This window comes from Pteropus vampyrus, unplaced genomic scaffold (assembly GCF_000151845.1).
Source record: "Pteropus vampyrus isolate Shadow unplaced genomic scaffold, Pvam_2.0 Scaffold262, whole genome shotgun sequence".
NCBI classification, from domain to species: domain Eukaryota; kingdom Metazoa; phylum Chordata; class Mammalia; order Chiroptera; family Pteropodidae; genus Pteropus; species Pteropus vampyrus.
The window spans coordinates 2,034,830-2,062,795 of NW_011889043.1; the positions used below are offsets into that span (position 1 = coordinate 2,034,830).

The window sequence follows — 27,966 nt, forward strand, 5'->3', positions numbered from 1 at the left end:
TACTTTAAAAAGCACCTCCAAGTGATCCTGTTGCAGGGCACCTGTGGACATATAGTGAATCTCATGCACGAGGACCACACGCAAAGGTTAAGGGCATTAACGAATCCCAACATACCGCCCCGGCTGACTGCAGCCCTGCCCAGGAGCCCCTAACCAGATCTAGTTCCAGGGTCGCCTCCGGCTCTGCAGCGGTAAAAGGAACTGAGCACGCGCTCCCAACCTCGGGGAGGGGCTCTGTACGACACCGCCCGCCTCCCGCCGGCCGGCGCAGAGGACAGGGCTTTCCTTAAGGAACCTAATTCCGGCTTCTCCCCGCTGCGGCCCAGAACCCCGCCCCGGCCTTCGGACCAATCAAAGGGCAGGTTGCTGAAGCTCGGAGCCAATGCCCAGGGCCGTCCTTTATCCCTCTCTGCAGTTTGAAACTGTCAGGTTGCTGCTAAGGTAGCCGCTGTGCTCGCTGTTGTTTCAGCTGCTACGCGGCGAGAAGACGCGAACCGAGGAGTCGGGGTTCGTGGAGAACCGCGACGGTGGGTAGCGGTGCTGCGGGCCGACCCCCCACCCCTGGCAGAGGCAGTGGAGTAGGAGTTAAAATGCGTTGGACGGGACTTCCGCCCCCGGGCTTGTACAGGACCAGGCTGGGAGCATCTTCCCCGAGACACGGGCCTTTCAGCTGTTCTGCGGAGAGGCGAGGTCCAGACGTTTTCCTCTCCGAGGCGTCCGGGAAGAGGGCAGGAGTGAGGGGTGCCTGAAGTGTAGAGGTTACTATCGCCATAGGTTCTGGTCACTTAAAATGTAAGGGGAGAAATAACCATGTCTAACGCTTTTTTGTTTTTAAATATGAATTTGATTAAAACAAGGGTGGGTAGGAAGGTGATCAAAGAGAACTTGTAGCCCATTGCTTACTTGCACCTGACATAAGGTGGGGCTGGTGCGCCCCTTATCCTCCCTTGTCTGCGGCAGGGATCGGTGAAGGGGGCTGGGACGTCACCCTGCTGCCATCCTACACGTTAATTCACTCTTTCTCTGCCTCTTAGGAGTTACATTTGAGTTCCCGGACCCCTCTTTCCTTATCTTATCAGCCAGGCAGTTACCAATACGTACCTTGATTTTTCTGGCAATAGAGAAGCACTCGGAACTTTTTATCTCGTGGTTTCTGATATTATGGGTTAGAGAATTCTAAAAATTTAGTGAACTGATGCACATCCGCCATCCATTAAAGCAAGCTTCATTTTCCTTGTTTCCGAACCTAGAAGCAGTAAGAAAAATGCTACTGTTGTAGACTTTCAAATCAACTGTCATACCTTGTTGGCATCAAAGCAGGGCAGGTGGAAGATTTATAGCATATTTTCCAAAAGTACAATAACAGTTTTGTGTTTGCAGTATCTATATTCAGAAACTTTTTAATGTCCAACCATACCTTTCAGCTCATTTGTTTTTTGAATAATCAGCCCCACTTCTATAGCTAACTGGTCAGCAAACACATCCTAAAGGAACGAGTGAATAAAAGTAGAAATGGACCAAGTTAACACTGGTAGATTTGAAGTCCCATGAAGCAGCCACTCTTGCTGCAGATGTATGGGCTTATTTTATCCTCCCTAATTGGCTTAACTAAAGACAGTCATGCTGAGATTTAGTTATCCTGTGAGTCCCAACCTATGTTGCTATTCTGATATCACACTTTTCTCTGTATTTGCCTTTTCTACATCAATTTCTTCATCTCTCACTTATTTTTCAGCCCACTGTGATTGAGACTTTCCACTGAAATTGTTCAGGCAAATATCATAGCAACCTCCTGATTGCCAAATTCAAGGACTCTATCCAGTTCTCATTCTTCTTTGGCATCTGACTGACTACTCCATTCTCCAAGCTTTTGTGATGCTATTCTTTTCGATAGTTCTACTGACTTGACTTCCTTTTCAGTGTATTTTGCTGGCTTTAAATATTAGTGGTTCTGGTTTTAACCTTCTTCTCACTATGGTAGTGGCCTTAACTTTATTAGGGTTATAGTCCTCTGAACACATATCGGAGGCTAAGGATCCTCTTCCTAGAAAAAGACACATGTGCATTTATACTAAAAATACTGCATACAATTTGAGTGTATGAACTTCAGAATAGGTTATCTCCCTTTTTCAGCATTTCCCATTATGCTAATGATTCCTCAAACTGTATCTCCAACCTAAAGCTCCAATGCAGGGCTCCCACATTGCTTAACTCCAGGCAGCACCATTCACATTGTAATCATTGTGAACTAAAGTTCTTGGAGTAGTACACAGCATAATAGGTGTAGCCATACGACTGCATACCTGCAGCTTCACCTGAGTGCCTCACAGGAACCCAAAACATCTGATATTGAACCCATTGTTCTTCCTCCCAACCTGCTCACCTTCCTATATTTCTTGCCTTGGTGAGTGGCACCGTCATCTACCTAGTCACTCAAGCTAGATGTCTGGAAACCATCAACAATTCCTCCCTTTAACCCCTTAATCAATTATTGATCATGATCTCTCATTCCCACTGCCATAACACAACTGTCTCAGAGTCTTACCCTCCAGCCACTTACTTCCCTTTGCTGCCTCCTGGATTCAGGTCCTCTTTTATGTCTCCTGGATTACTGCTGGAGAGAACACTTACCTCTTGGACTACTGCAGTCAGCTCTCAATTGTTCTTTTCAGGACCCCAACTCTCCAATACATACTGAAAGTTGCCAGAGTGATCTTTCTAAAAGACAAGCATGATCTGGTTATCACTTGTTAAAAATATTTTAATAACTTCTCTAAAATAAACAGCAAACTATTTAACATGACACAATCACGATCTTCCATGATCCATCTATTCCTAATGTGCCTGTTTCATCCTTAGCCAAGCCTCGCTTTGCACCTTTTGCTTCAGCTTTAAAACTACTTAAGTTCCTGGCATGCATGTCCATGCCTCTGTGTCTTTGCTTAGCATAGACATTGCCTAGCATATCCTGATATCTTTTATCTGTCTTTCGGGTTTCAGCAGGGTCATATTCTCTATTAAAACTTTCTCTGGCTCCATTCCCACTTCTTTACACCCTCGCAATCTCACCCCATGAAAAATGGCAAGTCCTACTTCCCTTCTTTGTAACTCTGTTATTTTAGGGTCCAACAACACTTTTTTTTCATCAGTCATTTATATTAATATAAATCAGTCATTTATATTAAATCAGTCATTTAATATAAATATCAGTCATTTTAATATATAATGATAATCAGTCATTTATATTAAATCAGTCATTTAATATAAATATCAGTCATTTTAATATATAATGATAAATGTCGTGTTTTACATATCATGAAGTCCTTGAGGATGGACTCTTCATCTTACTTTCTCACCGTGTATGTAACTGATGTTCAGATAGTTTGAATACTTACTACTTGAATTTTAAATAAATTAGTGGTTACTAAAAGTACTTTTATTTTTTTATTTTTGGTTAAGACTTTCAATAATTTTTCTATGTGTGTATAAGAATCTGTTGTTTTGTATAGACTTGCTTTTCTTTAAAATAATATTCTCAAAAGGTAAGTTTCCTGAGCAGAGTATTTACACAAATTGTTCATTCTCCTTGGTTCAGTATCTTCAAAGAAAGTGCACAGCATCCAGGCTGTCACACATTGTTGAATAACAGTGAAGACAATCTGTTTTCAACAGCCCCACTGCCTCCATTTTTCTTTAACTTTTCATATATTGTTCTCATCTCTTTTACTACCTTATAAATTAACTAATATGGAGAATTGAGTCTTTATTTTTTCTTGCCCCGTAATTTTGTCTATGGGCGCTCAATACGTTGAATGATTTTAACATATCACATGATTATTATTTACAAGTTAGAATGATGTTCCACAGACATATGAAATATTTTAGTTTAAATATTGAGGGGAAAAACTAAAGTTAGCTTCTACTGTTTTATAGTATTTGTGCAGAATGTCATCAGATGAGGAGAAATGCTCACTTCCAGTTATGCAGAATGACTCTGACCAAGGCAGTTCTGTCTCTTCAGCTCTTCAGGTAGGAAAACGTGTAAATCTGTCATGACTAAATTTATTTTCAACAATATGAGGAAAAACTAGGGATACATATTTCACCAGTTCATTCCATTTACATTTATAATTTTAACGTGTATGTAATGTATGATGTATATCAAATGATATCAAACTTTGGGAATTATTTTACTAACTTAAGAAATACCTTACATTGTTTCAACCTTTCAGAAAATAATCACGAGCTGTTCAAAAGCACTTTTTGCACAAAGGCTTCAATCAGCACAGTGAGAGAAGCTGAAAATCTCAAGAAATATTTTTTTCTTGAAATTTTCTCATTGTAGCTATCTCTTATGAATGCTGCTTTCACTTTAATGCAAATTAATACAATATCAAACTGTCCAAAGTTCTGGAGTCCTAGGTTCCCTAGTGTTCTACTCTAGGTTTGAGTTGCTGTTGCCACAGCATTTAACACATTCTGCTGCCCAGCAGCTCTGGACAGTGACAGATAAATTAACTACAGAAGGTATGATTTTTACATGAAATTATTTTCAATTTCCTTTATTTCTGAATGCTTTATCATCAAAAATATGGATTCAGATTTCTAGAGTAGATTTTGAGAGAATACTGACATGATATATCTTGAATTTTATAGTTATGTCACTTAAGAGGAAAAAAGCTAGATATTATCTTATGTTGAGTAAATTCTTATTGGCACTGTATAATATGAGAAAAGCTTTAGGACAGTAATTTGTGAAACTGATGTGTTCCTTTATTGAAATTACAGATTTTGAAATTGGGAAGCTATTTTAAAAATATCTGAATATTTACTAAGATAAAAGTAGTACGAAATTGTGACATGTTTCATTCTTGCCCTCCCTTTGGATGGTACCTCTCCCACATAGTGCTATCTTTTTAGGTGATAGTGTTTTCCTGCAGCCTTCATCTCTGCCTTATCCAAACTTCTCAATATCACAAGTATAAATTTTTGTGATATAACTCATTTATACTTGTGATATTGTGATTTATAATGAGAAATATATACATATTTGGTCTTCATCCCTGTTTCTGGCACAGAGCTCCTAAAACTGTTGGAATTTTTTAAGTAATGAGAGTAATAAAGTTGTCTTTTGTTATGAGGTGACTTTTGGACCCTCACTTAAAGATGAGTGCTGGTTGCCAGAGGAACCAACCATGTGATTAGAGGATAGGAACTTTCAGTCCCACCCACCCCAACCCCCGACCTTTGGGGACAGGAGAGGGGCCAGAGATTGAATTCAATCACCAGTGGTCATGATTTAATCAATCAATGCTATGTAATGGAGCCTCCATAGAAACCCAAAAAAGAGAGTTCAGAAAGCTGTGTTGGTAAACCCATAGAGGTGCTGGATGATCGGCATACTGCGAGAGAGCATGGAAGCTCCACGCCTTTCCCACACCTTGCCCTATGCATCTCATCTATCTGGTGGTTCCTCAGTTATATCCTTTTATAATAAACCAGTAAGCTACTAAGTAAAATGTTTCTCTGAGTTCTGTGAACCACTTTAGCAAATTAATTGAACCTATGGAGAGGGATGTTTGGAACCTGCAATCCATAGCTGGTCTATCAGAAACACAGGTGACAGTTTGTTTCGGGGTAGGGGGGCAGTCTTGTAGGACTAAGCCCTTTACCTGTGTAATCTGTTGCAAACTCTGGTGGATAGTGTCAAAAGTGAGTTGAATTGTAGGACACCCAGCTAGTGTCCAAGAATTGCTTGGTGGTGGGGGGGGAAAACCCACACATTGTAACTATTGGGTCCAAAACCCTTTCATACTAAAATATAAACATTGCAAAAGATCTCAGTTGTCATTTCATCAGGAAACAAAGCTTTACATAAATAAATTTTAACAAAAGAATAAATTTCTAGAGTAGAATTTAAAAAAAGGAGGGGGAAGAATCTCCTAGACATGTCAGAGATTATTTTATGTTATTGGTTACCTGCTTAGAATGTCAGCCCAGCTAAAATTCTGTTTATTAGTAACCTTCAACTTGTGACCCAACTGGTTCTTGACTACAGTTGAAATCTGCACATGTTCCATCATTGAAAACATTTCAAAATATAAATACCAAAAATGATGTTTAAAATAATATAAAATAGCTGTACAATTTTATATATAGTAACTATGTAAAACTTTTGTTGTTCTTTTGCCTGAGTGTCCATTGTGACAGTGTTATAAAACATTATTTATTATTGGCTTCTCATAGGAAGAGTATGAGGAACTGCTTCGTTATGCTATAGTGACTCCAAATATTGAATTAGGTACTTCACAGCCATCTCATTCTAAGGAAGAAGCGGTGCCAGATGTTAGATTTCCAATTATAATTGATGATATTCTTCATAATCAAGGTTATGTATATTTTTAAAGCTATTTCTTAATTTCAGATGTTATTTGAGCTTATTAATGCTATTGACTTATATGATTGTGAAAATGCTTCTCTAGTGATTCTTCTCAATAGTGCATCACTATTATCTGGGGAGACTTTTTATATTTTAATATTTTATTCTTGGACAGCTAGATTTGTATTTGAACTTTGACTATTTTATGGAAAGTAATAAAGTTAAAGCAACACTGTAGCCGTTGCATGTCTCTTAGTGGAGTATGTTGCATCTCTGCACTTGTTCCAATGGTTGTATGCCAGGATTATCTTGGAAACTAAATGCCCAAGTCCCCAAATTAAAGATGATCCATAGGTAGCCCTCAGAACCCCTTGAGTTTATGAACCATGTGCTGAGACTTTGTCAGCAGTATTTATACGGACATGGAAGATTGTTTGGATTATCACTACAAAGGTGAACTCTTTTTTGGACTATATCAGTGACAGAATTGAGAGCTAATACAAACCAGGGTGTATGTTGATAGATGAGTGAAAGGTGGAAAAAAGGAGGATAAAGCTCCTTTTACCTATCTGTTCCTTGTTAGTAAAACACAAGATTCCAAACAGCGCACTCTAAATTAGTATTCTTTCAAAGGGCACAGAAAGCCCTTCTAAAACAGTCCTGATCATGGGCATTTATCAATAGGTGTAACTCTAAAGATCCTTCCTTGAAGGCACATGACACAGCCTATTTAGAATCAACAGGCTCCTGGATTTCTAGTAATTCGCAGCTCTAGGGTCTGCTGTCCCTCTCCCTCTGTAGACGTAGACTTTTCATTGCTTCTCCATCTTTGGCCTACTATATTGGATCAACAAAATAGACCACAATCTTAAAATACATAAATTTATTCTACCATTAAACATTCTAACACTAAACATTTTATACCCAAATTTTATTGATCTTCAAGAAATATGACCCTTGGATTTATTCATTCTACATCAGTAATCTTGACCATGTTTTGAGTACACTGGTACCTCAACATGGAGTTCCTATGAGCAAAGCCAAACAAAGTGCTACATACTCTCTTACAAGTGAAAATAGGCAATCTGTGTGTTAGCCCTCTAAACCTCTACCCTTAAGCTGGTTGCCAAAAGCTTATTTTCTTTACCTTTGGCTACAGTACTGCTGTACTGTTGTTCCCAGTGACACAACACAAGAGTCCTTTCTTCGCCCCAACTCTACAACTTTTCAAGGTCATAACTTGGAATTTAAGACCCCTGCTCTTTTCTAGCATGTAAGATGGTATTTGTTTGTTTATGCTCTGCATTTACCAAAAAAGATTTGAGATCTAAGCATACAGCATGCAGCGAATTTAGATATCCTGATTCACACATAGACTTGGTTAGAATAGACCATCCCATTGTAAATTTATCATCCCATTCTCTTTGCTCTTGGTATTGCCATTGCTGGGTATAAGTGGGGTGTGTCAAAGTTGGCAAAGTTATTCTTGTGAGGTTTTTCCCAGTTTCTTTTTTGACACGTATTGACTAACCGTTCCTGAGGTGGAAATAAGGAAGTTCCTGTTTTGGGGGAATCAGTGTTACTTTTAGTTTCACTGTATTTAGTGAAAAGCAGCAGGCCCCAGAAAACGCCCAGTGTTGTAAGATAACATAGCCCTAAGTTCTAATGTCATTCATCCATTGATTCTCTTAATGTGAATTAAATGCCATAGTAGACTGAATTCTCTTTGATCCATATTCGGTGGGTGAAATGGAGCTTATTAATGATAACAGTAAGACTTTTTTTGTTTCAGATTTTTTCTTTGTTTTTGTTCTTTGTTTTAATGTTCCTATATCCTCAGCATGTTGTATTTTCTTTGTTCTAAAATCTTATATACCTCAACCTTCTTAATTAGGTGTGTATGATTAGACATTTTAAGAGTGCTGTGTTTTAATTTTAAAGAACACTTCTTTTCAGCAGGAAATAGCCCTATAGTAAGAGAAACAAGAACAGAAGTTGGTAAAGGATGTGATTTAAGTGTTTCGAGTCATTCAAAGACAGAAGGTATGCCTTTTCCTTAGCTTGTTTTTATTAATATACAACATTTTGTAGTTTCATGAATATTATCTGTGTAATAAGAGGAATAATTTAAACATGTTTCTCATTGGCAGGATTTTAAAATGCTATTGTTTCTAATACGTTAAGTGATGTTATTTAAAATAATTTCATAACATTCCAAAATACTATAATTAAGACAAACAGATTTATATATTATAGTGTATGGTATTCTTTCTTAAATCTGCTAGTTTAGAGAACAAATATTTTTAAAGATTTAATGGGATATCAGATAGTCTGGCCAGTTTAAATTTTTTCATAAACTAATGTATTATTTCCCAACTTTCAGGCATTTGTGTACCAACTTACTGATTTTTGTCCTATCTTTATGCCACCTATTCTATCATTTAATGATTTTTCCTTTTGCAAAAACTTCTTGAAAGATTTACTTTTAAGTAACAAGTTCTATAGTAGATTTATCTTTGATTGATTTAGTAAGGAAGAGAGAAAAGCTCTTCAGTCTTAATTATAGGACCCTCATGACAAAAGTAAGATATATGAGAAATAATGATGAATCGTCTCTAATTCCAACATTTATGTGTGATAAAATAGAAACTTTTGTATTTTGTCCTTTTTAAAGGTAGATATCAGTTCTCTTTCTAGCTCTAGCTCTCACCTTCATTCCCCCTGCCTCATATTTATGGGCAGGGAATGGGAGTTTATATATATATATATATATGTGTGTGTGTGTGTGTGTGTGTGTGTGTGTGTGCATACCTATCTATAGACATATGTATATTTCTCACCTATATGTTGAAGGCAAACAAGGGTGCATTACAGTTGAGTATCTGATAAACTAAATTACTAGTCTTTTTCTACTGATAGTGTTGAAATTTAGTAGTGTTAAAACCCATTCTAGTGTTTTATATAAAGTAATAATGTTCTATATACAGCCACTCTGATCTTGGTCAATTATTTAACCCTTTCTGAACTTCAGTTTCCTTATCAGTAAAGTGGAGATAATAATACCTATTTCTTAGGGTAGCAGGTATTATGAGAGCTAATCTTTATAACATTTTTATTACAAGAACATACAAAGCACTTAGTAAATGTTAAGATGATATAGATGATAATAGTTTCAGCTCAGGCTGGACCTAGATGACCATCCTTGTTTGGGTAGAGGAGGAAGGTATAAGGGGTACCTCAAGCTGGTCAGTCCTAAATCAATGACAATACTGAAATTAGAAATAGTAGGATTAAGTACACTGAAAAGTCATTCTCTGCATTATATATATTCTCAGCTTCCATAGTAACCAACCTCTTCTAGCCTTGCAAAGTAACTCCTCACCAGTTTGGGTTATCAGTTTGCCTTGACCACTACAACTTTTTTTTATTCTAGGGTTGTCACCAGTGTCATCACCAAGGAAGCCTTCTCACCCGGTCATGGATTTTTTCAGTTCAAATCTTTTAGATGACTCTTCCTCACCAAGGTCTAATTCTAGTCATGCAGGTGTCCATGAAATACTTATGAGTGATTTTCTTATTTCTAATGAAAACCTTCAAAAGGTGGAAAATGTACTTGATCTTTGGAGTTCAGGTCTTAAGGTATTACAGTTCAATTAGTATAACAGCTTTGCTCTTAATTCTACTGTTTATTCTTCTTTTCCTTGAATTAAAAGCTTTTAAAAAAAAAATCTTTGGTTTTATGAGATCCAATATCTTAAATCTGTGCTTCTCAGTCTTTAACATCCATATGAATCACCTGCGGATCCTGTTGAACAGCTTCTTATTCAGTGTTGGTGAGAGCCCGAGATTATGCATTTCTAACGAGCTCCCAGGTGATGCCATAAGTTCAGAAACTGTACTTTGAATAGAAAGGTTTTAAATAGTTGCTGAGACAGCTCTGCACGTACCACTGAATTTCTCATATGTTTTGAAAGACTCAACCTGTGTGTGACTGAGACACCCATTGAACCTTTACCATATCATAGCTCTAACGGAAATGTCTCCTTTTACATGAAGCACAAAATCTAGTTTTAGCAACGTACACTCATTTTATAGCTGCTATTATAGTGGCCACAACGTGTAACTAATAAACCTATAAAAATTGAATCTTATTTTGGTGATGTTAGTGGTCATTAAGTAAAACAAAGTATTACAGAAATGGCAGGGAGTTTTTGCTGTTTATAATTGAGAAAATGACCATTTTTCTGAAATACCATTTTAGAAAACAAAGCTAAGTGTTCACACGTATCGAGAAATTATGGTCATAAGAGTTTTGTAGTATCTATATTGCTCTGTTATTTGAACCTTAAATTCTAGAAATAATCTTTCAGTATATTTTCTACCATTATTCCCTCATGGAAAAGTTTTCATACTTCTAATCATGATGTAAAGTCAATTGGGGCAGTGTACCAACAACCATTTAAATTGTTCTATGTTCAGTTAACTATATTGTTATCTAATTTTTGATAACATGATTATTTGTTTTTTTTACTTACGCCAGTCAGTAGGGTGAAAAGGGATCAGACTTAGCAACTTGTTGTAAAGTGGCCATTGTGATCAATGCTTTGGGGGAAGAAAGCATCAACTCCCAATATGGCTTCCAGTATCCACCTCTGTCTAAATAACTTCCCAGTCCTGTGGCTCAGCCTAGGCCATAATCCTGCATTTCTTTTTTCCTATTCCACCTTAATATGGACATTTAAGTCCATATTGAATAAACAAAGGATCTGTTTATTAGTGAATGAGGCCTAAAATTCTTTTAATTGACAAGATTTCATACAGAGTAACTTAAAATAGGAAAAAAATTATATCCTTAGTATGGTGAATGTGAATTAAGAAGAGCTGTGATTGTTGAACCTGCAAATGTTTTCATTAGTGATTTTTAAAAATAGCTCTTATATTGATTGCTTGTTCTGATTTTTTTAAAATGTTTTTTCATTTCAGTGTGATTTTAAGAAACAATATTAAGAGAAAAACATCAGTATATTTATTTTTCAGACAAACATCATATCTGAACTAACTAAATGGAGACTTAATTTTATTGACTGGCACCATATGGAAATGAAAAAAGAGAAAGAAAAACATGCAGCACATCTAAAACAGCTATGCGATCAGATCAACAGCTTGAAGGAGCTGCAGAGAGCCTATGAAATTTCCATTGGGAGAAAAGATGAGGTCTTTGTATTTTCTTTTTAACTGAGATTCAGTAAATGTCTTGCTAGGTAATAAATGCCAGAAACTAATTATTTAGGTCATACAAGACACAAAGAGAAGATCACTTCAAAACTGGTAGTAAAGTAGGTGCATAGTTATACGATTTATTCTTCCTATTGAACATGCCATTTTATCTTTGCAATCATCTTTGATGTACTTGAAGTTGTAAGAGTGCATGCTGAATGTGGGAACACTAGTTTTTTCTTCTCAATCTTCTTTTCCTAACTTTCTTTAAGAGAACATTAGGGAACCAGCATTACCCACATTTTAAACCATCCTTTTAGGGGTCATTTTAAAAGTATCTCACCTTCTATCTGTGATATGTCTATATTAACTGATGAAGTCTTTTCTTTTATCAATAAATAGCGACAGCACCTTTTATTTCACTTTCTGTTAGCCTGTTAAGAACTTGAGAGTAAGGTTCAGGTCTGCGCTGATTTTGTGCCTCCAGATAACACCTTGAACAAAGCAAATGGGCAACAAATGTATGGTTGCCCCCAGGCTGGTGGCTTTCAGAAAAGGAGGACTCCTATCAGACACCTCAGCTACTTGTCTGCAAATGCAGCACTCACTGTTTTAATGAACTAGATAAAGAGTATGGTTTTCTTTTAAAATATACATTTCTTTTGGTATTGCAAGGTGTAATATAAAATTGAACATTTTTCATAGTTGACTGTTTTGAAACAATAGATATTGTCAGTCATGCTCTCTGTTACCCTCAAAACTCGGTCCTAAGGTTTTTAAATATTTAAGTTTTTAATTTCAAAGTGTCACAAAAAGAGTGTACATATATGTACACTTTTTAAAAAACAAAGTGAACAGCCATGTGCCACCACACAGCTTAAGAAATAGAATGTTTCTTAAAATGTATCTTAGAATATGTGTTCTTTTCCACTTTTGAAAATTATTTTTAAAAGAACCAGAATATCTCTTGGTAAATGTGTGCAATTTACTAAATCTCTTTTTAATGTGGCCATTTTTAGATATATATTCCAGTTACTCAGTTCTTCATGAGAGAATATTATCTTAGGATTTAAAAGCCTTTATGGATTTTTTTTTAAAGAATAAAAATAATATCACTGAAGAAGTATATCAAAGTATACCATTATTTGCTTTTATGAGTTTGTTGAATCCAGAAAATCATTGAACAGTTGCTGAGAAATTTCTAACCCAAGATACTAACGCTGTTTGGGGACTAGAAAGTTATTTAAAACCTGGATCCTGCCCTCAAATCTACTCAATAAGACTTTTTGTGTATGTAGCAAAACTTTCAAATGTGTGGTCATTTTTCTTGAATTAAACGTCAATGACCATATTAATTTTCATAAACATTTTTTGGTGATTACCAAAATACACATAATGAGATTTCTTTCCTCTTTTGTTCCCCTTCATTCACTGATTTGTAATGTATTCACGAGGGGAAGTTTTTTGGTCTTTTTAAAGATAATAATGAGGTTAACTGAATGAATGTAGTAGTGACCCATAGGTATTCCCTCTAGCATTTTTTGATATATAATAAAAATTACTTTACCAGTTGATGTTATTGTAACATCACAATAATTGTGTTCATTTCTGTTTATAGGTGATTTCTAGCTTGTCTCATGCCATAGGCAAGCAAAAGGAAAGGATAGAGTTGATGAGAACCTTCTTCCACTGGCGAATTGGCCATGTCAAATCCAGACAGGACGTAAGTATAAAAACGAAAAGACAATTGACAGATATTAGACTTTTGAACTCAAAAATATTTAGGATCACATATTAGAATCTCTTGTTAAAGTCAAAGATTTGTTTTCTAATAAGTCAAAATGAATTTACAATTTATTGGTGCTCTTATGTCAAAGGAATTTGATTGCGGTATAGTTTAGGAGAAAAAAATACCTCTTGTATTTTATAGACCTATTGATTTATCGTTTCCTACTTCACAGTAGGTTAATAAGGATTGTACCCAAGTTATAAATGCCCTGGTAATGGAACCCCTTTAACAAATTTGACCTCAGATGTAATTATGTGGAGAAAGAATTTATAATCTTTAACATATCACATGATTTCTATATTGTTTCTACTTCTAAAATGCCTTCATAAAGAGGCAGTACTATATTTATATATTATAAAACTGTGTAAATGTTTGTTGTTTAGACTTGCCTTAAAGTGAGAGTTAAAGCCATGTCTGTGTAGCTTTTTATTTTTTTATAAATGTAAATGCACTTAGACTTTTATTTATTTATTTATTATTTTTTTATTTTTTGACGCCTACGGCACCTGGTATTCCTAAGTGGTCTCCCATCCAAGTACTAAGCAGGCCCAACCCTGCTTAGCTTCCAAGATCAATGAGATCGGGCACGTTCTCATGCCCGATGACATGGCCGTAGACTCTGTGTAGCTTTTTCAAAGTTATCCTTAGCTCGTATATAATTTAAACTTGAATATTATTTATTTTAATTAAAAGCTGAAGTATATCAGATACATATAAACTGAGAATAATAAATTATTGTATCAATAGCGGAAAAGTATGAATATTTATATATTCCCACAAGAAGACAGAGTATAGAGACTTAAGAGTGTAGAGGATGGATATATACAAATTTTTTTTGCATGTAATGCTCATGTGAGCCATGGAGTGATCTCTATGCACTTACTTAGAAGAGATTAATATTTAAGGAAAAGGCTGTTACTATAATGGGATAGGTTATCTCTTTAAAAATACTCCCTACTACTTTCATTTTTTTAAATAGATTAAATCTGCATTAATTGTACTGAAAAGAGCTATTTAAAATGAGTATACCATATTTTGAAAGTTATTTATTAAGTGACATGAGACTATAGTATGTTTAAATCTTAGCTGAAATAGTTGAGGCTGCTATGACTTTTTGAACAGCTTTCCCCATTTAAGAAAATTGGAACTACATCTTTAAAAGAATTTAAATTCACTGATAAAAGAATTGTTCCTATTTGGATCAATTTGGCTCTATATATGATGGCAAAGTATGTAAATTAAGTTAATCTTACTTATGATGGTGGCCACCAAGCCGAAGAAAAAGCAGTGCCATCTGAAGCCACAGCCACCATCCCTTTCTGCCTTCCAGCCACTCTCCGTTGCTCTCCTGGTCTTGCTTTCAGCTGAAAGGTCATACACATTCAGAACTAAGATAGCAAGTGGCAAGTTACTCATTTTCTTTCATTTGTTTTTTGTTTTTTGTTTTCCCCCCATAACTTGATTAGTTATATAAAGCAATGATATAATGGATAAGAGAGTTTAGGCTCTGGAATGAGGCAAGACTGGCTTTTCCTTTTCTGCTTGTGTGACCTGGGCAGGTTACTTAACCTCTCTAAGCCTCTTCTCCTATTTGCAGATAAGAATACGATTACACAGGATTAAATGATAATGTATGTACACTGTTCACCACAGTGTTCGTTATATTTCTTCTTATTATTGTCAGTGTATTTGCCAGTTCACTGTGTTTTGAGGTTGTATCTTACTTTCTTTTAGGTTTATGAAAGTAAACTAGCTGACCAGTACTTCCAGAGAACTTTACTGAAGAAAGTCTGGAGAGGCTGGCGTTCCATAGTACAAAAGCAGTGGAAAGATGTGGTGGAACGAGCTTGTCAAGCAAGAGCCGAAGAAGTTTGTGTCCAGATTTCCAATGATTATGAAGCCAAAGTTGCTGTGGTAAAATTTTTTTTTAAATTTTCACTTTCCTTTAGTAAAATTAAAAAGATGGGTAGCATCACTCACTATTAGGCAGAATAACCCATTTCTTTCATTCCATTTAATGCAGTGTAGCTTCACATGAGCCTGTTTGACTGAAAGAACAACACTAAAGTCAGACTTAGAGATGCATTTATTCTTTCAAATAGTTATAACTCTGGCCTCCAAACTTGTGTTGGATCTCTTGTATGTACACTTCTTTTGAAAATGTAAATCACCTACAGATCCTTATGTCTCTAAGAAAGCATACTTTCTTATGCTGCTTCTTTTGGCTTTTATTTAGCAGAGATAAAGACCAACCAAAAATGTTTAACTTCATGTTAATTTAAATAAACTTTGTTCTTATAAGGTTGATATGAAGCATTTGTATATAAATTGGAATTATTTTCTCATTGACTTTTAATAATAAAATTAATGTTGTTTCCATGGGAAAACATTTGAGACTCAAAGTGAAATAAAAACCATACTGAAGAATACAGTAGGCCTCTTGAAATTGAATACTAAAAGGAAAAAAATATTTCATCATTATCGTACTAAGTTCTTAAGTTAAAAATCAGTTTCATAAGATAATTTTCTCCAATTCAAAATGACATGCAAAAATGGAGTCCTTTTAGATGTGGTCTATGGGAAAGGATGCTTTACCTAATGTCACTTTGCATTTTATATGCTGTAGTAACATTGAGTTTTTTAAAATTCTGTTAATATTGCAGGCATTTGTTTTTGTTTTTGTTTTTGTTTTTGTTTTTTCCTGAAGGGGTGAGGGCTGTCTGTGGCTCTTAATGTATTTTGTTTAATATTCTACATAAAAGTTTTATGGTAAGAAATGACATATCTTTTTGTATAATTAAAACATCAGCAACCTTTAGTGGGACTTGTATAAAATTCCTCTTATGTGAACTTTGACTTTATGGTTAGGGATGACAATGGTTTGTCGATGGAGACAATAGAGGTAAGATGCACCTTTTAAAATAAATTGAAACATAGCAGAAGAGGTGTGTGATAAAGTATTTTTAGTGTTTCACATAAAGGTAACTTCACAGTTTGTCTATTTTTAACAATAAATATTATTCTTCCTTGTATTTCAAATATTTTTCTTTTTTAAAATTCTCCTTATTTTAGTTATCTGGAGCTTTGGAAAATGCAAAAGCTGAGATCCAAAGAATGCAACATGAAAAAGAGCACTTTGAAGATTCCATGAAGAAAGCTTTCATGCGGGGTGTATGTGCATTAAATCTTGAAGCCATGACTATATTTCAAAACAGAAGTGATACAGGTTGGTATTTACTTAAGATTCTCTGCCTATTTTCAAAAGAGATTTGTGATCTCAGTGATTGGTTGGTATGGGCTGTAGTACTAAGTTTCTGCAATAGATGTCTCATCCAGGCACTGTATTTTTAGTTTCATAGTGTTGTATCCAGTTTTAAATTTGTCATGAAAATTCACTCACTCGTGGTTGCTTATGGTACTTTAGACCTGAGAAGGTAAACTGTCACCTCTTAAGTATTTAGGCTCAGTGTTACAGTAATGCTTTGAATGTATAACATCTGTAAGGCTCTTTAATTATTCATAATGCCTTTAAGTGTGAAATTTCTATTTTTTTTCCTAGGGAGCTAAATTCCTTGGGCTATTTTGTTGATTAAATATTTCTCATCTAGGCATAGTTTCTCATTTTTAAAAAATTGCTTATTTTCCAGTTTAAGAGAAGCCTCAACTAAAAGTAATTTTCAATAGTTAGAAATATAGGACTTTCAAAGAAGTTAAAAAAAAAAAACTGATTTCAAGAGAAGTCCACGTATTGGCTGGGATCTGAGTGGTTTGTGTCTGAGTTTCATCAGCATGGCTTAGAAGAGCACATGACTAGAATCCTTTGCCACCAATTTACAAAGAAGCCAATTTTCCTTATTGGGTTTTAGTTTTCTTCTCTGAACAAAGAATAATATAAACCTTCTTTCCCGGCTTAATTGGAGGTTCTTTTGAGAATGCAGTGAAATATACTTGAAAACACTTTAAAAGACAAAAAGTACTTTAACTTGTAAGATGATAGTATGATATAATTACTGTAGTCTTAATTCAAGTCAGCCTCCCATGTTTCATGCAAATACATGAACATTTTTACAGTATTCCCTTATATTAAATCTTGTTTGAGACTCACGGTTAATTTATCAATGAGATAGTTTCATTTTATAACATCATTAACACGATTTCATTCCAGTGATTAACTTCTCTGTGCTTGGCGTGCCCTCGTGTTAAAGCATCAGCAACATTTATTATTTAAATCAGGCATGTTGTGGATGGTAGTGAGCTAAGGCAAATTGTTTTCTCTCTGAAACAGTTGAGGTATGTGGCCCATATGTAGATTAGAGACTTAGAATCATAGAATCTCAAGGCTAAATAGTTTATTTTGTTGATTCTCCAACATATGTTTGATTTCTCCAATAAATGGTCTTTTAATTAAGTATCAGTGCTGAAAACAAACTTACCACCTCCAATGATAGAATTGTCTGCTTTCAGTTCTAATCATGAGCAAGTTATAATTTTTAAATTGAAGAATTCAATTATCTACTTAGAAGAGATATCGGGTTCCACAAATAAGATGACAAATAATTATTATTAGTACTTCTTACATTTAATTACAAGAAACCTGTTTCTTATTACCTGCTTTAAAAGGTTATGAATTAACTTAGGATAGAGTGTTTTACCACCTTAATAAATTGACCATCTCAAATTTTAAATTCAAATACAGCTATGTCTCCTACAGGCAAATATTCATAACAGGTTCTGAAGAAAATGTATTCTGATAACTAGCCAACGTGATTTGTTTTGCTCCTGTTGCTTTTACATATACTGTCATCTGCAGCTAATGGCAAGTTCTGAGAACCCAGCTGTGTTTGAGTGGTCTTGTGCTTTGTTTATAACAATGAGAGATACCGATGACAGGAATGGTAAGACACACACAAAGCAATAGTTAGTGGAGCTACCAGAGGCAAAAGTGTCATGTAATCCAATAGGTATTTCCTTTTTGATGTTTCAGTTTTGTGGCATTTTAATAACAGTTATTTAAATTTTTTTTTGATTCTCACAAGAAAAAAATTACATCTGGTCCCTTTCTTAAAACAATTGCTTTTTATAATGCAGTTTTTAATAATGCAATATTCTTAATGTACCTGTTGTCTTATTAGAACAAAACAAATATCTGATTTTTTTTATTTGTCCTGATTCTCTGCTGTTTGTTACCTGCAGTGCATCTCATGTTGTGAAATATTTTAAATCTTATAGATTGTAAATTAGAAATTTCTATGAAGGAGACAAAATGTAACAATAAAAATGGCTTTTAAAATGATACCTGCCAATTAGAAAAATCCTTCACAACTGGAAAAATGTATCCCAGTCAAAGTGAGAATAATTAAAACTTACAGTTAGTTATCTGACAAACAGGAACTGAGTGCATCAGCCCACATTAGTGAGAGTTGTTCATCTGCCTCTCTTCCAAGGAGTCCTATGGTCAGAACGGAGCTGTGTACTGGTCCCACATCTGATACGAAGTCTGCCACCCACCTAAAAAGAGACAGAATAACTTTCTGTCAAAAACATGTTAAAACCCAGTGTGTGTGTGTATGTGGGTTGATTTCAAAGCAAAAGCTGTATTTTATATGGAATTAGTCCCTTTCATCGAATGATTTCAGAGGACATTATAATCCTCGTTAAACTTTGTTAATGAAGTAACTATTACTCTATTTTACATAAAGATAGTCTAAGAAAATAAGAAAAGGACTTACACAGAAGTCCAAATTTCTAGGTGGAAAGAGAACAACATTTAAACATAGGATTACATACTCTATTTAGATATTCTAAAATAGGACTGAATTCTGAAACTCTCACCCCAGTGTTTGATACCACATAGCTATAGTCTTAAGGGAAATTCTAACCAAATTCTAATACTAAGAGGGAAATATCCAAAATAGGACCCTTTCTCCTAGCTTCCAGAAGCTGAGGTTATTCACTCCTTTGATGTAAGATTAGGTTCTATTTTGAGAGAAGGTTACTATTTGTGTGTCACTAAAATCAATTAAATGTGCAAATATGCTCTTAATTCATGATAATTAACCTGATAATATAATTAACCTGAGAGAGCTCATTTCTTTTACAATGTCAAAATTTGCTTATTGATTTATTATCGTTTGCTGAAAAATCAAAAATGAAAATCCATTGTTTTTGTTAGGATAGGGGCAATGGATGGAATGAGAGGGTATGGTGATATAAAATTATTCTAAAGATCTAAATACTAGGCCATTTATCAGGATAGTTGTATGAAATAATGCAAAAGGACATAAATCCTTGGGCTCAATGAGACCATAATATTGTAATGGTTCTGTTAAGACCAAATTATAGCTATTATGTATTTTTTATTGTTGGGATAAAAGAAATCTTGGGAGAATTTTAATGAAATTAATTTGTGATTTATAGGAACAGACTTCACAAATAATAAAAAGGAAGAGTATGGTCCTGGTGTTCAAGGAAAAGAACATTCTGCTCATTTGGATCCTTCGGCTATTCCAATGCCCTCAGCAGAACCATCCCTACCAGGAGCAGCCACGGGAGTGACCAGCACTGCTGGTTTTCCTTCTGCTTCCATCACTTCTGCCGGGGCTGCTACCGCTTCCTCTGTCCACTTTCCTATTTCTGCTCCTCTTGGTGCTGGATCTACATCTACTGCTGCACCAGAAGAAATGGTTAGTGCAGTTCATGCGGGTGCCTGCATTGGGAAAAGGGTTCCCAACTTGTTTGTATATTGAATATTTTGAACTCAGAACATAGTTTCTCATGAAGAAAAAAGCCCATATCATATTTAGGCCAAGTCACAGAAAATATTTAATATACAAACAGGCTAAGACATTAATTTGTGTAAGTTCTACTGAAAGAAAGTTCTACTCTCTTAAAAGTAACAAAGGTCATTTGGAGCATCCTGAAAAAAAAGAAAAAGTTCTATTACAGTAGTGATAACGAACAAAAATAAAGAACTTTTTCATTTTACATTTTTCAAAATAGATGTAATTAAGAGTTTTTTTGTTTGTTTGTTTGTTGAAGGAAACTGGTGGGTATTTTCAAGGGCTTAGGAGATTAATGGCTCTTTTGTATATTTTCTATTCAACTATAGCTTTCCCTTTTCCTGGATGCAGACATATCATTAACAATACTCTATACTTGACTTGATTACGTTTTAACTTTTAATTCATAATTGGAATGAAGCTAGGTATAGTTTTTCCTAGAGTCAGTATTAGAGAAGTGCATAGTGGGGGAGAGTACTGAATAGGGATGGAGTAATTGTGTAAGAACTTGCCTGCAGTGAAATTCATCAAGCTATTAATATGGAAAGAGTTAACCATCAAAGCACATCATGGTTCTGACTCCTTGGCCTCCTGTTGTTAAACCTGTATGCTTCAGTGTTTCTCAGGAGAGAACTGCATAGGGATACAAGCCAAACTTATCAGACTCACCTCTGCAGGGCTTTTTAAAAACAAAACAGTATACTCTTCTCCTTGGCAAAAAAGTATATACAGTTCAATAAAGGTCCTGAGATTGTTCTGATTTACTTGTCTCCCTAACCATTTACATGAGGAGAAGATGATGGCAGAATAGACTTTAGGTCTTACAGTTTCACTGGCAGGCCATTAGAAGGTGCCGTCACTGAGTCAACCAGACAATTGGTCATCTTTAGTATTCCAGCTGTCTTAAATTTCTGCCTTTTGGAAACTACTAACTTTGGGGAAAAATATGTTGAGATCTGCTGTTTATCATATTTGCTCTTAATTCACAGAGGTTCAAAAATGTAGCTGTTAAGAGAAAATTGAATGTGTGAGGAAGTTTTGACTTAGAAAAAGACACTAAAATTCAGCCCTGAAATATGTTTAGCTGTGTTTTTCATGGTTATACATTTTAAAGTGTGATCCTATACAGATCTCATTTAAATAAACACAGTATTTATTAAAATCTAGTCTCATTCATGTCGCATATTCAGATAACATACACAAGAGCTAGATTTTTCAAAATTCCCTTCTTAAAATATGACTATATAATTTATACATCTGCATTTATATATAAACCTGAAAATGCATGGAAGAACTGAATGAATGAGTATGCTTACCACTCTTTTGTTATTAACTTTTGAAAACAGTTTGATCACCTGAGATAATTTCAAAGTCTTTGAAACATAAAAACATAATATCATGTAGGCAACCTTTCTTCTACCTATCCAACTACATCCTTCTCCTTCAGAAACATACACATTCAATTTTATTTACATAAGTACAGCTTTCAGGGCCGGGGAAAAAGAGGAATCACTAGTCAATCAATCTGTAAGTGTAATGGTAGTTTTCTTCTTTCCTTAGATAATTACAATACTCAGATTCCTCTCAATATATCCTCTTGTTTTTAAAAAGAACCACATAACTAAAGTAGGAACAAATATATTAGTTGGATAACTTACCTAATGTGAAGCTATCATTGTTAGGAACAGGAAAAGAAGAGAGATTTGTAGTCCAGGCCTGGTTATCTTTCTCTCCATTTTAATCACAGAGGCTTCCTGTGAGCATTCAAAACTTTTTCCAGTCTTCCCGGTATTTCCAGTAGCTAAAGGGAGGTGTGTGCAGAAGGTAAACTGCAGAGATTTGGGAAGCAAATAACTAGAGAAAGGTGTATTACTATTCTAGTGAAATAATATCTTCATCTGTAAAATTCTTTCCTTTCCATATATATCTCCATTATGTGAAATAAAATATCAGAATTTCATGGTGGGAAACATTTTTCAAAAAATACATTAGGCAGTTGTACAAGCAAATATATTGACATTCACATGGTTGAACAATAGATGGCACTTTACTTTTTTCTAACCTCATTTGGAATAATTGCGAGATTTTAGTTAGATCATATCAATAGATGCAGAAAAAGCCTTTGACAAGATACAGCATCCATTTATGATCAAAACACTTAACAAAATCGGTATAGAGGGAAAGTACCTTAACATAATAAAGGCCATATATGACAAACCCTCAGCCAACATTATATTTAATGGTGAAAAACTAAAAACCTTCCCTCTAAGATCAGGAACAAGGCAAGGCTGTCCACTATCGGCACTGTTATTCAATATAACATTGGAGGTCCTAGCAAGAGCAGTCAGGCAAGAGAAAGATATAAAAGGCATCCAGATAGGAGACGAAGTCTAACTGTCACTATTTGCGGATGACATGATTCTCTATATAGAAAACCCTAAAGACTCTACAAGAACACTACTAGAAACAATAAGCAAACACAGATTTTTAAATTAGTAAAGTTTCTCATCTAACATTCTTTTTCATCTGAATGGAAAAAGAGAGTATCATTAGGCAGCTGGTCCTGCTTTTCCATTTTGTAAATGAGGAGATTGAGGCTTAGAGTAACTTGCCTGTGGCCACAGTAACAGAACTGGAACTCAGACTTTGACAGTCTGGCTTCAGAGCCCTCTACTCTGAACTAATAATCTGCGTTATCTCCATATCAGATATCAAGATACAAATATTGGGGTTTTTAATATGTTTTTAATATGTCATTTTCTTTTTTTCTTATTCCTTTTGATTTTTACCCAGCTACTGTAATTAGTTGACAGTGGGCAGAAAAAAATGAGTACATGACTGTGTTACTCCTGATGTAAATATAATTTTTCTGGAGTATTGTCTAGTAGTAAGCAACAATAGCTGTAAAAGCTGGCATTACCCTTTGATCTGATCATCCAGTTTTTGCAATATATTCTAAACTCTCAAAAGGGGAATCCTTTTTTATAAAAATTGGTATATATTATAGAAAAGGAACTGAGACAATTAGATAAACTGTAATTTGTTGCTATAAAAACCTCTCAGAAATTATAGCAGGTCTCTGTTCATGGGGGAAAAGTATATTACCAAAGCAATAAGATGGCAGAACACAAAAGCATATATGTAATGGTAATATTAATTATGCATAAGGATCAAAAGAGGTCATAAAACAGAAGAATGGTGCCAAGAGTTAGGGATGGTGGGGCAAGGGAGATGAGTTTAACTAAAGGGTAGCATGAGGGAGATCTTTATGGTGATGGAATAGTTCTGTATCTTGATTGCCATGATAGTTATAGGAATCCACACATGTGATAAAATGACATAGATCTATACCCAGGCATTATACCATTGTCAGTTTCCTGGTTTTGATATCATACTTACACTATAATTATAAAAAATGTAATCATTTCCAGAAATTGGGTAAAGAATACACAGACCTCACTATACTATCTTTGTAACTCAGTATGAATCTATATTATTTCGAAATAAAAAGTTTTTAAAAATTTCATGAAGTCCTATAAAATAGATGGTACACCAAGGTTAAAGGGATACTTTGGGGTGTTTGGTTTTTACATTTTTTATTTTTCCATGTTAAAGTTGGTTGAATATACAGTTATTTTAAATGTCCATATATTTTCTTCATAAGTTATAGAACCAAAAGTACTATAAATTTTGTCATGGATTTTCTATCATCTAGATATTTCTTTGATTTTTTTTTTTTTTTAGTATGTGCCAAGAGTTGTGACATCTGCACAACAGAAAGCTGGAAGAACAATTACAGCCCGGATCACAGGGAGATGTGATTTTGCTTCAAAAAATAAAATTAATAGCAGTTTAGCTATAATGGGAGTTTCTCCTCCCATGAGCTCAGTTGTTGTGGAAAAACATCATCCGGTCACAATCGTGAGTCCATATTTAATAACGTTTTGTCAAAAAATCTTTTTCGTGAGAGTTTATAGACTAACAAGCACTCAAATGGAATGTTGAGAAGATCAACATTCATGATGACTGGTTCTTATTCTGCCTTTTAATGTTATAGTCTTTATATACTTAATTTATCATACCTGCTCTAAATCCGCCTTTCCTCTTTTAGGAAATCAATTTCAGAAACATTTTTTCTTTTCAACAGTGTAAAAATTATTAGATAACAGAAAGTAAGCCAGTGTGTTTGTGGCCAGAAGGGTAAAATATATGAGCGATTTCTCATTAATTTAAAAAAGTTAACTAGTTGTTCATGTAGCAAATTTTGATTACAAGAAATGCTTCCCTATTATAGTTTTTAGTCTTCTTTTTTTTTTTTAAGTCTTCTTCCCCCTTTTCGGTACAATTGTTAGCATATTTCTAGTTTGGAAAAAAATTCAGATTGTGATAAATTCATATGACATAAAGGAAAGTACATGGAAGTTAAGCAAAATAAACAGAAAAACCTAAATTAGTGCCCCAGTTTTGCAACTTATTGCCTTTGTGATTATATACTAAACAAGTAAAATATTTGAGCCTCCATTTTCTCTGTATAAAATTGGAGTGATAAGAGTATTTAGCTCCTAGAGTTTATTGTCAGAGTTCAGGATTAAATGAGATAATGTGAAAATTAAATGAGATGTATAAAAGTACTTTGTAAACTGTAAAATCACAAACAAATTTAACTTAATAAAAATTACCAGAGAAGGATACAGGGATACCTCTTCATTATTTCTTACAACCACATATAATCAGCAATTATCTCAGAAAGTTTAAAAGTTACAAGAATATATCCTCAAAGAGAAATAAGGGTTGATTTTAAAAGAGAATGCCCTCTTTATAAATTCTCAATATTAGGCAACATTCCTGCCTACTGAGTATGTCAAAATGTTAGCAAAAAAGATATTTGGAATGATTTTAAACCCCTTTCTTGTTACTAAGGATTACATTGACCTTCATAAACTGGACAGACTCTGAAAGTCCTTAGATGACTTCTCTATATATCTTTTAAAATGTGAGATATCAAAAAAGATGAAATGAACTAATTTCTATTTTTATCAGCACTTATGATGTATATAAAGCGGTAGGGAGAGAGACTGTCTACTTGTAAGATGAAGAAGGGTTAGAGGGAACACACATGTGTTTGTTTTTAATTTACACAACCTTTTGTTTTTGGACTAATGATGGAAATTCGTATTTTATGGAAGAAAAATCAGGGAATTAAAGACTTACAATCCCTCTTTCTAATATTTATCTCCCAAACTGCCCTTTGCTTATTCAGCATATATAGTACCGTTCCACTAATTGGCCATGAATTAGCCAGCCATAAACTCCCATTATTACCTAATTTGGATTATATGACAGACACAATGGCAGTCCTTAGTAGGATTTTTTCATTTTCCCCAGGAATCAAGATCTAGCACTACCAGAAACAGTTATTACTATTAAACCAGTAATCATATCTCTGACACTTTAGCCCCATCTGCTGGATAATTGCTTGCTCCTAGTGCTTCTTCATTCTCCGCTAGATTTTGTAGATCATGACACCAGTGGTAACGTGACTCTATTTCTACAGTTCCTCTTGTCCATCCTACCCAAGGGTCAGATTAGGTGGTTAGCAACTAAAATTTCAGACTAGTTACAAGATGATCTCCCATTTGTAGTAATTACCCAGTTATTTATGTACAAAGAAATATATAAAACACTTTAAGGAGATTATTTTTCCATTTCTTTAAAGAAGAGCTCTTATTCTTAAAGCAGAATTTGAAACGAAGACCTGCATAGCTGTATAATAGAGCTTTTGAAATACATAGTGAATGTTTTGGTCAAATATATATAATTTTACTTCAAGTATTTTTTTTTTTAAACTCACCACTGATTTATTAGAGTCATTTTAATTTCCCAAAGAGATTTATGTAATTCATTGTATAACTCATACTGGACAATAAGAGGACACATCTAAAAGAAATGAATTTGCACAAAAATGTCAACTCAGATTTGGACTGGAGAAATTGAAGTCCCATTACTTCTACCCAGGGACTCCTATTCACAGTTTCAGAAATACACAACTGCTCTGAACTGGGAGACCTGGAAATCAAGGAGAGCTAAGAAGAAAACCACAGGAATATGGGGATGATATAATTCAGTGAGGCTTTGATCACAGTTTGAGCATCTGCTTTAGCCAGTGGGAACACTTCTGGCTATGCAGACACCATACATACCATTACTAAACAGTACTTCTTATCTTCTGATGGCAGAAGCTCTGCAATGTTCATTTGCCACCAGGTCCTAGGTAGCCTGGATCTCAGTGGGTTTCCTTGACAAACTTTGGTATTCCCTGTAAGGAAATTTTCTGACAAACAGCACATGTTTGTATTACTTACTGAATTATTTGGCCCTTACACAGGACTGGTATGATTCTAAGATTTTCAATATATTTGTTTTGTTTGAATGATAGTGCTGGTTAGATGGCATGAAAAGCCATGCATGCATACAATTGGAGTTCAGGAATAATACTTGAAATATCTTAAAGTTGACTCTTCTAAGTGGAAGACCCTAATCGGAATCTACATGTGCTAGTCAGTGACAAGGACTGAGAACTTGCCTAGATAACAAATCCTGTTGCTGCCAACTAAGAAGCTGTAACATGTATAGTACAGGAAAGCCTTATACTTGTACACATATGTAGATATGTAATATGCACTTATGTACATAATGTGAACTTACATATTACATGTACAGATGAAGGCAGATGTGCCCTGACTTTAAAGCTTCAGTGCTCATGTCTAAGATGTTCCTCTGAATTCAGAATTAACACTCACGTCTGCCCCTCAACACGTGTCATCAGCGTCTAGTTGTTTCTCTGTTTAGAAAGTTATGGTCCATATTAAGGGACCATGTGTGACTGTAAAAAGTTTAGTCAGCTCCCAGGTGAACCAGGTGAAATATGAGAGACCTGCTTTACTCTGATTTGAAGCAAGGACCAGACTGGGCTCTTCAGGGCTTCTCACATATTCCCCAGGATTAGACTCCACATATTAACAGCCAGGAAGAAGGGGAGGGTTGGGGCAGACCCTTCTTCCAGACACCAAAGTCCCTTTCTGTATACAAGACTCCATCCACTCACGTCCTCCTTGAGGAATGAATACCCTCGTGGTTCTTTTTGTGCTCCTCTGGAAGACATCTTTGGTATAAATTGTGGGTATTGAGTACATCGGTCTAACTGGGTATGAGCTCCTTACAGAAAAGGACCACATTTTGTTTGTTTTAATGGCTGCTTCACCCAATTCATTGTTTGTATCCACTGATGCTTAGCGAATGTTTGTTGAGTTAAATTATAGATGATGAAATGATATTTAATATGTGTAATTTGATGGGATTATTAAAGCAGATTTTTATCTTTTCAGCAAACCATTCCTCAAGCTGCTGCAGCCAGATATCCCCGGACCATTCATCCTGAAAGTACTACCTCGGCTTCCAGATCTCTCGGGACCAGATCAGCTCACACTCCGTCTCTCACAAGCATTCATTCTATAAAAGTGGTTGACTAGAATGAATACATTCCTATGAAGATCTTTTAATTCCTCTGGTTTTACCAAGGATTAGAAGTCTTTAGTTTTTAAATTTTCCATATTTTTAGAACATAATGGATATATCATGTTCATCTTTTCAAAATTACAAAAGACTTTTTCAAGCCATACCATCCTTTGTAACTATATGTAGGATTATTTTAATGTTATTTTTTAATTTAAGTAATTAAGTAAAACTTTTTTAAATTAAAAAAGATACTGGACTCTTTTTTTAATAGATTCAGCCTATGACTG

General features: G+C 34.9%; 1 protein-coding gene and 1 pseudogene across 3 annotated transcripts; one reads left to right on the forward strand and one right to left on the reverse strand.

Moving 5' to 3' along the window:
- The first annotated feature begins 378 nt into the window (after positions 1-378).
- POC5 (POC5 centriolar protein) lies at positions 379-27,928 on the forward strand. Of its 3 annotated transcripts, none has more exons than XM_011375133.2 (12): positions 379-527; positions 3,934-4,029; positions 6,247-6,388; positions 8,336-8,422; positions 9,813-10,018; positions 11,417-11,593; positions 13,215-13,319; positions 15,120-15,299; positions 16,458-16,611; positions 19,803-20,068; positions 23,909-24,085; positions 27,550-27,928. In XM_011375133.2, exons 2-12 carry the CDS (start codon positions 3,946-3,948, stop codon positions 27,691-27,693), a joined length of 1,722 nt encoding a protein of 573 aa, XP_011373435.1. In that variant the 5' UTR covers positions 379-527; positions 3,934-3,945; the 3' UTR covers positions 27,694-27,928. The 3 variants fall into 3 exon arrangements, with proteins under 3 accessions (XP_011373435.1, XP_011373436.1, XP_023376191.1); XM_011375134.2 differs by having other exon boundaries at positions 8,339-8,422; XM_023520423.1 differs by lacking the exon at positions 379-527 and adding an exon at positions 577-758.
- Positions 13,880-14,003, reverse strand: LOC111729479 (annotated as a pseudogene).
- Positions 27,929-27,966: the final 38 nt, after the last annotated feature.